This window comes from Mirounga leonina, unplaced genomic scaffold (assembly GCF_011800145.1).
Source record: "Mirounga leonina isolate KUSES-001 unplaced genomic scaffold, KU_Mleo_1.0 Mir_173, whole genome shotgun sequence".
In the NCBI taxonomy this organism is placed as follows: Eukaryota; Metazoa; Chordata; class Mammalia; order Carnivora; family Phocidae; genus Mirounga; species Mirounga leonina.
The window spans coordinates 61,649,016-61,664,825 of NW_023270447.1; the positions used below are offsets into that span (position 1 = coordinate 61,649,016).

General features: G+C 37.7%; 1 protein-coding gene across 7 annotated transcripts in view; it reads left to right on the forward strand.

Moving 5' to 3' along the window:
* The window catches only part of FOXJ3 (forkhead box J3), a 145,647-nt gene that overhangs the window by 96,308 nt on the left and 33,529 nt on the right, over positions 1 to 15,810 (forward strand). For 5 of the 7 annotated variants that reach the window (XM_035018853.1, XM_035018854.1, XM_035018855.1 and 2 more), the window contains one exon: positions 5,782 to 5,883. The exons of the other annotated variants lie outside the window; for them this stretch is intronic. In XM_035018853.1, coding sequence (XP_034874744.1) covers positions 5,782 to 5,883 — 102 coding nt within the window. The remainder of the gene's footprint in view (positions 1 to 5,781; positions 5,884 to 15,810) is intronic. 7 annotated transcript variants of the gene reach the window in all.

A 15,810-nucleotide genomic window follows, 5' to 3' on the forward strand; every position in this document is an offset into this window, starting at 1 on the left:
TATTAATTTGTTCACTTAATGATATTTCTAGCTTTTTCTTTCCAGCGTAGGTAATTAATTGGTTTGAGACCTTTCCTCTTGTAATATAAGAATTTAAAGCCACAGGTTTACCTCTAAGGCTGTTTTAACTGCATCTCACAGATTTTGGTATGATGCATCTTTTTTATCATTTAGTTCAGAATACTTTAAAAATTCCCTTGTGAGTCCTATCTGACCCATGAATTATTTATATAAATGTTAATTTCCAAGTGTTCCAAATGTTGAATTTTCCTAGATATCTTACTGTTTTATAATACAATTTTTTTTCATTTCACTCTTTACATATTTATTGAGACTTATTTTGTGGCTCAACATGTGCCATATCTTAGTGAATATCTGTGTGCACTTGAATAGGTATTCTACAGTTTGGCAGAGTGTTCTCTAATATCAGATCAAGGCATTTTCTAATGTATCCCAGTGTTCTTTTTCTTACTGATTTTTAATTGTCAGTTTTTTTGCTTCAAGTATTTTTAAGCTCTGTTATTAGTCACATTTACATTTATAATTGTTATGTCTTCATCAGTTCTTTATCAAATGTTATTAAAATGTCTGATATAATCTGTCTTAGCATCTGTTTTATCTGATATTAATGACCTGAGTCATTTTATCCTTATGCTTAATGTTTGCAGTGTATACATTTTTCCATGTATTACTTTCAACTCATCTGTGTTTATATGTTTGAAGTTGTGACTGTTGTGGGCGGCAGTTTGCTGAGTCTTTTTTAGTATCTCTCACGGTCTTTTTATTGGAGGGTTTAGATTATTAACATTAATGTAATTAATGATCTTGTTAGATTTAGGTCTACATTTTGTTTTCTGTTTGACCTCTATGTTTTTAGTTCCTTTCTTTCCCCCTTTCCTGCCTTCTTTTAGATTACTTAGACATATTTTAGGATTCTGTTTTATCTATTGGCTTTTTAGCTATAGATTGGGATTTATATATTGGGATTTCAGTATACATTCCTAACTTTTTGAAGTCTACTCAGAGTTAATATTTTACCATTTCATACAAAATACAGAAGTCTTCCGACATATGGGTCCCTTTTGCCTCTTTCCTCATCATTCCTTCTAGTTGTAATATGTATGATACCTGCATATACTGGAAGTCTTGCAAGACAGTGTTACAATTTTGCCTTAAATAATTATATGTGGTTCTTGAAGCCTAAGAGGAAAGCAACAGTCTTATATTTACCCAAATATATGCAGGTCTCCTGGCACCAGATTCTCTTAGTTTTTCTTTCTCTGAAAATGTCTTCCTTTGCCTTCATTCCTAAAGAATATTTTCATATGATATACAGTCTAGATTGAAAGGTTTTTTTTCTTTCAGTACTTTGAAGATGTTTACTGTTTAATGACCTCTATTTATTTTATTTTATTTTATTTATTTATTTTTTTAAAGATTTTATTTATTTGCGAGAGAGAGAATGAGAGACAGAGAGCACGAGAGGGAGGAGGGTAGAGGGAGAAGCAGACTCCCCGCTGAGCAGGGAGCCCGATGCGGGACTCGATCCCGGGACTCCAGGATCATGACCTGAGCCGAAGGCAGTCGCTTAACCGACTGAGCCACCCAGGCGCCCAGACCTCTATTTTTTTTTAAAGATTTATTTGAGAGAGAGAGAACGAGCAAGGGGAGGGGCAGTGGGCGAGACAGACAGAATCCACAAGCTGACTCCCCATTGAGTGCTGAGCCCAACTTGGGGCCTGATGCCAAGACTCTGAGATCATGACCTGAGCCGAAATGAAGAGTCAGCTGCTTAACTGACTAAGCCACCTGAGCGCCCCAGCCTCCATAATTTTTATGACAAATCTGATCATTTCCAGTTAGTGTTCTTCTGTACGTGAAATGCCATTTTACTTTGGCTGCTTTCTGTCTTTATTTTTCAACAGTTCAATTATGATGTATCCAAGTGGGATTTCTTTTTAACTGATCCTGATGGAGGTTCACTGTGGGATTCTCAAATCTGTACATTTCTCTTTAAATAAATTTCTGACGTTTTCAGTCATCAGTCCTTCCATATTTTTTCTTTTTCTCTTTCCTCTCCTTCTGGAACTCTAAACATGTTAGACCGTTTGAGATTATCCCATAGCTTTCTGATGCTCTGATCTTTCTTTTTTAAAATCAATCTTTCGGGGTGCCTGGGTGGCTCAGTCGTTAAGCGTCTGCCTTTGGCTCAGATCATGATCCCAACCCTGGGATTGAGCCCCGCATCGGGCTCCCTGCTCAGCGGGAAGCCTACTTCTCCTTCTCCCACTCCCTCTGCTTGTGTTCCCTCTCTCTCTGTGTCTCTCTCTGTCAAATAAATAAAATCTTAAAAATAAATAAATAAATAAAACCAGTCTTTCTTATTTTTGTTCCTTAGATTGGGTAATTTTTGTTGATCTGCCTTTGAGTTCACTGATTCTTTACTGTTTTATCTCCATTCTAATATTAAGCCTATCCATTGACTTTTCAAATACAGATAATTATGTATATTTCATTTGTAAATTCTGATTTTGTTCCTTTTTATATTTTTAATTTCTCCACTGTGATTTCCTTTATTACACTTTCATTCAGGTGTGCTATGTTTTTGTTTTTTACTCAATGAGTAAAAAACTCATTGAGCATGGGATTGTAATAGCTACTTTAAAAATTTGTCTCATAATTCCAGTATCTCAGTCTTCTTGTGGTGGTTTCCATAGATGGTTTTTTCTCTTGACAGTGGATTGCATTTTCCTGTTTCTTGTATGTGTTGTAATTTTGGATTGTATCCTAGTGGACATTGTGTTATGTTATATAGACTCTGGGTTCTGTTATATTCTTCCATAGAATATTGATATTTTTGTTTTAGCTGGTAGTTTACCATGTTAGACTCAAACTGTAAGTTCTCTCTTCTGTGGACAGTGGTTCCAATTTCAATTTGATTCTTTAATTCTGTGCTTTAGTTTGCGTTTGCATGTCAGGGGTCAGTCTTTTGTGGTGACTTGTGTGGTGTTTCATACATAGTATTAGGGTATCCCTTTTGACTTTCTACACTGTCAGATTCTGTTCTCTCTTTGATATCTGGCAGTGTTTACCTGAGCTCTTTTCCCTAGTTCCTCCTGACAGAAAGACAACGCCAGCCACTCATGCTCCACATCTGCTACCCAGCCTTGGGGCAGAGCTGCAAGAAAACAGGAAACTGAGGCTAATGTCTCCAAGTTTTGACTTCTCTCCACATCTGCCTAATCTTCAGAATCCTCAGCTCTTTGTCCTCCTGTGGTCCTTGCTTCCCTCCTCCACCCCCCAATTTGTAGTTGTTATCAGCAGAAGGTTGGTCTGTGGGGATTTCACACCACCATACTGGAAGTAGAACTTGGGTGGGTAGGATTTTGGCAGGGAGTAAGAGGAAACCCCAGAAAGGACCTTTCATAAGCTGACTGGTTCCTCCCAGATTAGACTCATTGATACTTTCTTTGCCCAGAATTTTCCTCTTGGCTGTAATAATAACAGTTATCGAGATATGTTTTGGGATACCTAGATCCTCTGGCTTTTCTAATCAGACTACTTATTGTCTTAATAACATAGAACCAGTGTGCCTATAACTAAAAATATATACTATACTATTGAGTATATCAAAGCATGTAAAGAGAATGTTGTTTATTCTCTTGATTGAACCAGACTGAAGTATCCATAAAGAATATCTAATTAAAAGATTTTAAAAATTTACTGTCTAATTTATAATAGCTGAAGCTATGAATCTGGCTTTGTAGGAAAATAGTGTCTCATACCAAATCTGTGCCTTTTCTCATTAATCACTATTAAATATCCCTTTGTATCAGAGATCCTCAGCATCAATAGCAGGTATGTTTTACTAGTCATCATAGCAGCTAGCCCTTACTGTGCATTTCAGGTACTATGCTGAGAGCTTTGCATAAATTATTTCATTAATGCTCTTAATAGACCTCTAAAGGAAGTGACATATCCTCATTTTTATAGATGGGTAAAAGAGCATAAAGGTTGAGTAATTTGCATGCCATCACACAACACCGGCTTTCCTCTTCTACCAGTGGGGAGGAGTGAGAAATAGTGAACCAGTAGTTGGGTCAGAGAAGATTCAGGTGAGTTAGAGGAACATATTTGCAGTGTTCTAAAGTAATCTTATATGTTAATTTAGGTTTAGCTAAGTTGGGCTGGCATCAAAATTGAGGCATAGACAAAGTTGTCTTTGTAGTTCTTTCACTTGTATTTCATATGAAGCTCTTTGCCACTTTGACCCCACTCTCAATGTATATGCAGCACGTAAGTGCTAGATTCTATCTTCTGGGTGAGGGTGGGGGGTGACCCTTGTCTTTTTCTTTTTTTCATTGCAGTCAAACTGTTCTCCACCGTCATAGGTTATCTGATGAAAGAAATTCATGATGGAGTATTAAGTGATAAATAGATGAATCTTAGAAACGTGGTCTCAGTGAAATTGTTCTCTTTTACATGCAGTGTGATCTTTTAAAAACGCATCTCCACTTGGGACCATGTGTGGCACAGATTTTTTTGGGAGGGGGTGGGGCACAGGAGGAATATACACGGAACTAGCATCATAGCCACAGATTGTTTATATCTGTCATTAGCTTTCAGCATTGAAGTTGAACACTCTTGAGTCTTCATCAAAGCCATAAACATCATCTCTTACAAAAGAAAGAGGAGTTATCACAGTTTATATCCCAGATTCTAAATACAAAATTTTGACCCCCCATATTAGCTTTATAAACAGTGTGATGGGGCGCCTGGGTGGCTCAGTTGGTTAAGCAACTGCCTTCGGCTCAGGTCATGATCCTGGAGTCCCGGAATCGAGTCCCACATCGGGCTCCCTGCTCAGCAGGGGGTCTGCTTCTCCCTCTGCCCTCTTCCCTCTCGTGCTCTCTGTCTCTCATTCTCTCTCTCTCAAATAAATAAATAAAATCTTTTAAAAAAACCAAAAAAAACCCAGAAACAGTGTGATGAGTTGTGTTATTCAGTACTGTTCAGTTGCAGTAATAGACAAAAGAAGAAAAAACAACTGAGAACCTTAAATCAGAGAGTTTTATTTCTCTTTCAAGTAGAGGTTCATGCTGATAGATTAGACGGATAGCCATCTGTGTCCCACCAGTTCATTCACATGTTGATGTTCCTTCTAATCTTGTCTTTTCAGTATTCCCTAGAGTACTACCCTTGGCATTTTGATTAAGCAAGATGACCACCACCGTGTCTGTGTCCCAGCCTGCAATAAGAGGGAAAGACAGAGTAGAGGAAAGCAGGTTCTTTTCAAAGACATGATCCAGAAGTTGCACATATCACTCTTGCTCATATCTCCTTTACACAAGTTAGTTACATGGCCACATACACCTTAGTCACATGGCCACAACTACTTGCAAATGAAGCTGTAAAGGTAGTATTTAGCTGGGCTGTCATAAGTCAATAACTATGGGTTTTATTACTAAAAGGGAGAATAGGGGAAATGGATATTAGAGGACCGTTAGCAGTCTCTACTACAGAAGTTTAGAATTTTTGCTCAACTATGCCACAGTCAATTAAAAGAGCTGGTAAGAAGTAGCCAGGCCAATGGACTTTGTGATACCAGGTCAGTAACATATTAACATATAGTACAAGAGATTTCAGTAGGGATTGAAATTCACGTTTTCAGAAACAAAGCACAAAACTAGATGTTGGAGAATTTGATGAAATACCTTCAAATTGTGTTAAAGTTGCTGGATATATGAGCTAATAATTATTTATTTTGTTCTTGTATTTTAGGCCTCAACTCCATATAGCATAGATTCAGATTCTTTGGGAATGGAGTGTATTATTTCGGGAAGTGCCTCTCCAACTCTGGCAATCAACACTGTGACTAACAAAGTAATTCTGTTTTTTTTTAAACACTTTTGAAATGTCATTGAATAATACATTTAATTTGCCTTTATAATAACAATAGAGTTCTATATGATTGAGTTTAAAGATGACATAATTTGGCTAGCTTATACATGGCAGCTTGAAAGCTTGAATCCACAATGTTTTGAGGTTATACACAAATCAGAAGAAAATATTTCTCTAAAGAAGTTGGAGGATGCTTATTGGGAATCTCTATTTAATTTAAATTCTTGACAGTGCCAGTTCCCAACTGATAGAATTTTTGAGTCAGTATTTTATTGAATCAGTTTGTTTCAAAAACCGTTGATTACCCCTCTAAATATGTTCTTGAAAAAAAATTGTCGGGGGCGCCTGTGTGGCTCAGATGGTTAAGCTTCTGCCTTCGGCTCAGGTCATGGTCCCAGGGTCCTGGGATCAAGTCCCGCATCGGGCTCCCTGCTCAGCGGGAAGCCTGCTTCTCCCTCTGCCTCTGCCCCTCTCTCTCTCTGACTCTCATGAATAAATAAAACATTAAAAAAAAAAAAATTAAAAAAAAAAAAAGAAAAAAAATTGTCAGATTCCCAAGGGGTCAACAGAATCCAGTAAAATGAGTAATTTGGACAAACTCACAGAGTTCTTTGGTGGTCAGCCTATTTCATGATATTCAAGTGTAGGTGCATATCCAGAAATAGCATGTAGTAGTTTGCTGTCTTTTCCTTTCTTTTCCTTCCCTTCCTTCCCCTTCCTTTTCTTCCCTTCCCCCCGTATCCCTTTCCCTTCTCTTTTCTTTTTGAAGCAAGGGCCAAAACTTCAAAATTTTATGCCAAGTCATTAGATACCTAGTGGAATACAAGTGTTTCTTCTTTACAAGGTAATTTCTTAAGCTCATATCTCAAAACCCTAAAAAGGCTCTGGGAGATTCGTGAAGTAACTAAGTTCTGTGCATGTATTTCTTCCCTTACTAGACCACGAGCATCTGAAGCCATATATGTCTCATGCTCCTACTCTCTCTCTCTCTTTTTTTTTTTTTTAATTTTAATTTTAATTTTTTTTTTTAAGATTTTATTTATTTATTTGACAGAGAGATAGCGAGAGAGGGAACACAAGCAGGGGGAGTAGGAGAGGGAGAAGCAGGCTTCCTGCTGAGCAGGAAGCCCATGCGGGGCTCAATACTAGGACCCTGGGATCATGACCTGAGCCAAAGGCAGACGCTTAACGACTGAGCCACCCAGGCGCCCCAACTCCTACTCTCTTTCAATCTCACTTTCAAATCTTGCTTTTACCCTCTCCTCCTCCCTCCCTTGCTTTCACTTGTTTTTGCTTTATTTCTTCCATTTTATCATGCACACACATAAACACACACACACATGTATATACATAATTGTACTGATATATACATAGGATCTTTTTATTTGTAGAAAGATAATAAACCAATAGAAGCATACTATCATCTTAGTGACTGATCAGATTTACAATTTAGAAAGGAAACTGACAGCTGAGGTATAGAGTATTGATTTTTCCCAAATACCAATCCATGGAATGATTCCATCAGAATCACTTAGGGGAGGAATATGTGGGTGCATGTGTGCGTGTGTTTAGCGGTGCTGGTGGTAATTCCAAGGTATTATTACAGGCCTGCCATATCATTTATTTTATACTTATAGATAGGGTTCAGAAATCTGTACTTTAAGAAATCATCCCTGGGCACCTGGGTGGCTCAGTTGGTTAAGTGTCTGCCTTCTGATTGGGTCATGATCCCAGGGTCCTGGGATCGAGCCCCACGTCAGGCTTCCTGCTCAGTGGGGAGCCTGCTTTTCCCTCTCCCTCTGCCATAACCCCCAGTCGTGCTCTCTGGCTCTCTCTATCTCTCTGTCAAATAAATAAATAAATAAAATCTTAAAAAAACAAAAGAAACTATTCCTAATGGTGCCCAACTAAACTTGAGAATTTCTAGTGGAGCATATGGGCTAGAATCATAAATATCTGATACTGTTCCTTATAGTAGTCCAAGTAGGAGATAACTGAGGCCTAAACATAGTAGTAACTTTTAGGAAACAATGACGAAATAGTAATGCTAGGACTTCATGATGAAATAATACAGGGGTCAAAGGAGCTGGAGTGTTTGGACTTCTGCTTCTAGATATGATGGAATAGCTAGTATTAGATTAATCCTTCTATCTATATAAAATACCACCATCCCCCACTATTAATAAAAAAGAGGGGAGAGGCACTGGAGAACAAAAAGCCATGACTTCAGGGCTAAAGATCCCAGGGAAAAGGGAAATACATTGAGATAAGCCATGCGTATTTCCCTTGGGACATTCATCAATTCTCAATGCGTGGCATAGAGGCTAAATAGAAAGCAGAAGCTTAGAGCAGTCATGGGGCTAGGAAGACAAAAACTGGAGTTTGAGGCTACTGAACAGCCAGGGCTTGAGGACTAAGATCCCCTTGAATCTCAGAAATGAGTTCAACTTCTTGCAAGTAATATCCACTTAAGGCACTTGTTAATTCCTAACTCATATGTATTTGGGCTCAGGCATAGATAAATCAAGTGGATTTTTCACTACTTAGAATCAAGCAGTCTCACAGAGAAGAGGGCAACAAAAATTATTGTTCATGATCTTCAAGGAGGAGGGGAGCCATGATAAACACTCCAGCCTTTCAAATCGATAGCTCAGAATGGTTACGTTCTGTGAGTAAGAGCAAACCAAAATTGACCAGCTTCAAATTGTTACTTAGGGTGGTTGCTAATATTTTTTCTGCTTGCCAAAAGAAAACTAAATCCTTTCTGGAATAAATTAACATCATCCTGAGCTTTTACAAGTTTTCATAAGTAAGATCTCACTTTCAGTAAAAAAATTTTAGACATTACAGGAAACAGGACCAATTAAATAACCATGGGATAGGTAAGGAAAAACAGCATAAACATATTTACAAGTGATCTAGATAATGATTTTAAAATAACTGTCACTAATATGTTTAAGAAAATAGTTGAGTTAGAGAAAATTTATCAGAGAATTGGAATCTGTGTGGAAGAATCAAGAGGAAACTCTAGAACTGCAAAATATAGTAACTGAAATTAAGAATTTGGTAGATGGGTTTAACAGCAGATTAGGCACACCAGCGGAGAGAGAATAGTGAACTGGAAGAAATGTCAATAGAAAATACGGAGATTGAAGCACAAAGAAAAACAGTGGAAAATTCAGAAAAGCTTAAGAGATAAATGGGATATGGGGGAAGAGGTCTAACAAACTTGTTATTAGGGTTTCAGAGGAGAGGAAAAAGGAGTAAAGAAGAAACAATATATTAAAAATTTTAAACTGATGAAAGATAACACAGTATAGATTCAAGAATTTCTTGAGAGCCTCAAGAAGAATTAAACAAAAACCTTACCAAGCAAAAAAAAAATATTGAGCTGCTAAAAACAAAGATAAAACAAATCTTAAAATCAGAGGCAAAAACAGGCAACTTCAGAGGAACAACAGTAAGCCGGGCATTGACTCCTGAATAGAAATGATAAAAACCAGACACGAGAATGAAATCTGTATACTGCTGAAAGGTAATACCTGCTAATCCAGATTTCTACAATTAAAATTTCTGTGAAAAATGAAGGTTAAATGAATAGGTTTCTACAGAAACAGAATCAAAGAGAATATGTTACTAGTATACCAGTATTAAACAGTTAAAGGGAATTAATTTTTCAGATAGAAGGAAATTATCCTGTGCGCTAAAGAATGAAGAACACCAAAAGAGTATGTCTCTTGATAAATCTAAATGTGTATTGAGTGTTTACAACAATAGCAGTTCTGTTACATAACACAATGCCTTTGGGTCTAAAATACTATAGAAGTTAAAAGACATGACAGTACAAGGGTAAGGCAGAAAGAAATATGGTTGACCCTTGAACAATGTGTTTAGGGGTGCCGATCCCGCCACCTCCTGCACAGTTGAAAATCTGCATGTCTACTTTTGACTTCCCCAAAACTTAATAGTCTGCTGTTGACTAGAAGCCTTACTGATAACATAAATAGTTGATTAATACGTGTTATGTTACATGCATTTTATACTGTTGTTCTTACAATAAAGCTAGAGAAAAGAAAATGTTAAGAAAATCTGAAGAGAAAAATATTCTTACAGTCTGTACTGTATTTTTATTTATTTGTTTGTTTTTAAAGATTTTTATTCATTTGAGAGAGCACATGCCAGTATGAGTGGGGGGAGGGGCAGAGGGAGAGGGACAAGCAGATTCCCAACCTAATGGTGAGGCTCAATCCCAGGATCCCAACCATGATCCAAGCTGAAGTCAGACGCTCAACTGACTGAACCACCCAGGCACACCTATTTATCTATATTTTTAAATCAAACTCTTCACCCAACATGGGGCTTGAACTCACGACCCTGAGATCAAGAGTTCCGGACTCTACCTACCTACTAAGCCAGCCAGGCACCCCAGTAACTGTTCTGTATTTATCTTTTTTCTTTTTTTTTTTAAGATTTTTTTTTTTTTTTTAAACTGGGACGAGAGGCAGGGGGAGAGGGAGAGAGAATCTTAAGCAGGCTCCGTGGCCAACCCTGAGATCATGACTTGAACTGAAATTAAGAGCCAGATGTTCAACTGACTGAGCCATCCAGGTGCCCCTGTGCTGTGTTTATTAAAAAAATTCTGTATATAAGTGGACCCATGTGGTTTAAATCCATGTTGTTAAGGATCACCTGTAGGTACAGTTAAAGTCTTTGCATTGCATTGGAAGTGGTAAAAGTACTAAGTCAAGAGCATGTTGTAATATTTAGGGCAGTGGTTCTTTTAATACATCAACATGTCACAATAACTAAGAGGGCTTGTTAAAACCCAAATTGTTGGGCCTCACCTGAGAATTTCTGGTTTAGTACATTTAATTGGGGTCTGAAATTTTGAATTTCTTTCTTTTTTTTTTTTAAATTTTAATTTTTTATTTATTTTTATTTTATTTAAAGTAATCTCCACACCCAGTCACATGCTCCACTGACTGATCCAGCCAGGTGCCCCAAAGATTTTATTTTTTTAAGTAATCTCTACACCTAACATGGGCTTGAATTCACAACCCTGAGATGAAGAGTCAACACACACTCTACCAACTGAGCCAGCCAGACACCCCTGAAAATTTGAATTTCTGACAATACTCAGATACTGGTTGTTTTATTGTTTACTACAAGAATAGTAAAAGAATATAAAGTAAGTAAGAAAAAATAATATATCCAAAAGTAGACAAGGAGAAAAATGAACAAAGAAGAGATAGGAAAAACAGGAAAACAAATATGTATTTAAATTGGGTTATGTTGGGCGCCTGGGTGGCTCAATTAGTTAAGCATCTGCCTTCAGCTTAGGTCATGATCTCAGGGTCCTGGGGTTGAGCTCCACGTTGGGCTCCCTGCTCAGCGGGGAGTCTGCTTCTTCCTCTCCCTCTCCCTCTCCCTGTCTATCAAATAAATAAAATATTTTTAAAAAAAGATTGAGTTCTGTTAGGAAATAAATGTAAATGTACGAAGTATTCCATTTATAAAGTCAAAGATTGTCAGACTGGATGAAAAAATAAAATTCAACTGTGTGCTGCTTACAAGAGATGTATCTTTTTTTTTTTTTTTTAAAGATTGTATTTATTTGACAGAGAGAGACAGCGAGGGAACACAAGCAGGGGGAGTGGGAGAGGGAGAAGCAGGCTTCCCGTGCAGCAGGGAGCCCGATGCGGGGCTCGATCCCAGGACCCTGGGATCATGACCTGAGCCGAAGACAGATAGATGCTCAACGACTGAGCTACCCAGGTGCCCCACAAGAGATGTATCTTAAAGAATTATACGCACACACACACACATTTAAGGATTTTATTTATTTATTTTAGAGAGAAAGAGATTGTGAGTGGGGGGAGGGAGAAGGAGAGGGAGCTGGAAAGAATCTCAAGCATACTCTGCGCTGAGCATGGAGCCAGACGTGAGGCTCGATCTCACAACCCCTGAGATCATGACCTGAGCCAAGCGTCAGACACTTACCCAAGTGAGCCACCCAGGCACCCCACAAGAGATATATCTTAAAGGACAAGAAACATTACTGAAAACAAAAATATTTTATTATGCAAAAGGGATCATTTCAATAAGAAACAATACTAAATTTATATATGCCTCAAAAGCTGACAAAACTAAAAGGAGAAATGGACAAGTCCTTGACCAAAGAGGAAGATTTTAATGTATGTCTCTTTATAACTCATAGAAGAAGCAGATCAAAATCCAAAACCCAACTAATCAAACAAATCCCGTTAAAGATGTAGAAGATTTGAACCAGGAAATTAGGATATTTGATCCACTTGATTATATATATATAGAATATTATACTTAACAGTTGCAGGATATACTTAAAAAAAAAAGATTTATTTATTTTAGAGAGTGAGAGAGTATGGGGGAGAGAGGCAGAGGAGAGTCTCAAGCAGACTCTGTTGAGTGCAGGGCCTGACTCGGCTCGATCTCATGACCTTGAGATCACGACCTGAGCTGAAACCAAGAGTTGGACACTCAACTGACTGCACCACCCAGGCACCCCTAGAATATACATTTTTTATGTGCACGTGGAATATTTACCAAAAATGATCATGTAATACTGATTTATGGTAGACCATAAAGGAAGTCTCAGCAAATTTCAGAAGACCAACACCATATAGTGTGTATTTTCCAGCACGGTGGAATTAAGGTAGAAATTATAATAGCAAATAGATGATCAGATAGTCACCCAAAGTTCGCAGATTAAGCAGTATAGTTATAAATAACCCAGTGATCAAGAATGAATCCTTAGAAAATACTTTGATGACAAACAGAAATACAAAATATGAAACCCTGTAGATGGAGTGCAGTTAAAGTATTAGCTTTAAATGTGTGTACTAGAATAGAAGAAATATTGAATATTAATGATTTAAGCATCTAGATAAAGAGCAAAAGATATCTGAAGAAGACAAAGGTAATAAAAAATATGTCAACAAACAAGAAGTTGGTTCTTTGTAAAGATTTGTCGGTTCTGGCCAAGGTGGAATAACAGGGCCTAAATATACTCCGCTACCTGAAACAACTGACAAAATAGACAAAATATATGAAACAGTGGTTTTCAAGAGTTTGGACCATAGGACAGTGATCCCTGAGAAATTGTTAACAAACAAGGTCAACCCTGTGATTGTTCTAGCTTACTGTCTAGAGAAAGTTTCTAAGGCCCAGAGGTCTCCTTGAGTGGAGCCAGGTGGAGCTGGGAGATCATGAAATCCCTGAGGTGGCTAGAGTTCACAGGGCAGCATATCAGAGAAGAGAAAGCTACACCAAGAAAGAATTCCAGTGATATACTGAGGGTGCTCCCTGAGTCTTCAGTTGGGTACTTATCAGTGCCTGAGTAAGGAAGACTAGGGAAAGAACCACCTGCAAGGGGGTGCCTGGGAGGCTCAGTTGGTTAAGCGGCTGCCTTCGGCCCAGGTCATGATCCCAGAGTACTGGGATTGAGCCCCACGTCGGGGGGGTCCCTGCTCAGCAGGGAGTCTGCTTCTCCCTCTCCCTCTGACTGCTGCTCTGCCTACTGGTGCTCTCTCTCTGTCTCTCTGTCAAATAAATAAATAACATCTTTAAAAAAAAAAAAACACGTACAAGAATTAGTGTGGAAAATTACTGATACTCCTATAGGGCCAGGCATAGTTACTGTTCACACAAAAGTGAAAGTCTTCATAATTCATAGGTCATTAGGTAAAATAGGATTTTGTTTCAGTTGTGGAATAAAATTAGCCCTGGGGCACCTGGGTGGCTCAGTTGTTAAGCGTATGCCTTCGGCTCAGGTCATGGTCCCGTGGTCCTGGGATCGAGCCCCGCATTGGGCTCCCTGCTTGGCGGGAAGCCTACTTCTCTCTCCCCCACTCCCCCTGCTTGTGTTCCCTCTCTCGCTGTGTCTCTCTCTGTCAAATAAATAAATAAAATCTTAAAAAAAAAAGCCCTAGACTAAAATTCTGCTCTGGTCCTGTCTACATACCTTCAAAGCAAAACTCAAAAGGATTGATCTGTTTTCAAGTAATTCTACTTTTAAAATTTGATTTAAAGTTTTTAAGATGTAATTCAGAGACCATTATAAAATTTCTCCTTTTAAAGTTTGTAATTAGTGGTTTTGGTATATTCACAAGGGTGTGCAACCATTAACCGCCATGTAATTCCAGAACATTCTCATCACCCCAGAAAGAAAAGCCTGTACCCATTACCATTGATTCCCTATTCTATCCATTTCCTGTAACTATTAATTTACTTTCTAACTCCATGAATTTTCCTATTCTGGACATTTCGTATAAATGGGATCATATACATAACTTGTTATGTCTGACTTCTTTCACTAAATACATTTTCAAGGCTCAGTTACAGCACGTATCAATACTTCATTCCTGTTGTCAAACAATTTAACTGTGTTGCAGAATAAAGCTCAAGAATGTTTATAGGAATACAAAAATATCTAGCACTTATCCGTGTAAAATTCACAGTGGTCTGGCATCCAATAAAAAATTACCAGGCTGACAAAGAAGTAATAGAACAAACAAACCAGGGCACCTGGGTGGCTCAGTCGGTTAAGCGGCTGCCTTCAGCTCAGGTCATGATCCCACAGTCCTGGAATCGAGCCCTGCATCAGGCTCCATGCTCAGCGGGAAGCCTGCTTCTCCCTCTCCCACTCCCCCTACTCTTTCTCTCTCTCGCTGTCTCTCCCTCTGTCAAATAAATAAATAAAATCTTAAAAAAAAACCGACAAAAAAATAAAAACAAAACAAAAAACCAACCATGAGTAGAAAAATATCAAAACTGACCCAGAAATAACACAGATGATAGAATTAGTATAAAACAACATAAATAATTATCATAAGCCAAGATACAGAAATAACCTATCAGTGGATGAATGGGTAATGAAGCTGGGGGCAGGGGTTGTACACGCACATACACACACATACAGAATGGAATATTATTTAGCCATGAGAAGAAAATCCTGCCATTTGAGACAACATGAATGGATCTTGAGGGTATTATGCCAAGTGAAATGTCAGGCAGAGAAAAACAAATACTGTATGATATCACTTATATGTGGAATCTTAAAAGGCCTAATTCATAGAAAGTAGAATGGTGGTTACCCGGGGGCTATGGGGCAGGAAAAATGGAGAAATGTTAGTCAAAAGGTATAAACTTTTCAGTTACAAGATGACTACGTTTGGGGAATCTTTTATATAGCATGGTGATTATTGTTAACAATACTGTATTCATGTATACATGAAAGTTGCTAGGTGAATAGATCTTAAATGTTCTCATCATAAAAAGGAAATTGTAATTATGTGACGTGATGGAGGTGTGAATGCTCTGGTGGTATTTATTTTGCAGAATATAAGTGTATCAAATGAACACATTGTACACCTTAAACTTATATGTTAATTATATCTCAGTAAAGTTGGAAAAAGCCCAGTTTTTATACCTGTATTCCATGGAGAAGTAAAAGGATAGGTTGAACATGTACATGTAGACACATGGAAGGTATTTTTTTTTTAATCCAAATCAAACTTCTTGGAGATAAAAATTATGTCTGATTTGAAAAATAACGCTGGATGGAATTAACAATAGATTAGACATTGTAGAAGGAAAGATTATTGAAGATATAGCAATAAAAGTTAGACAAAATGAAACACATGAAAAGACTAAAAAAGTACATAGAATATTAGTGCTCTGTGGTAACAACTAGAAATCTGGACCTACAGAAGGGAATTAAGGACCAGAAATGGTAACTATGTAGGTTCAATGAAGCATTTTTTAAAAATTTAAATCTCATTAAAAGACAATAAACTGTTGAAAGCAAAAATAACAAAAATATATTGTGGGTGTATAATATGTAGAAGTAAAATATAGGACAACAATAGTATT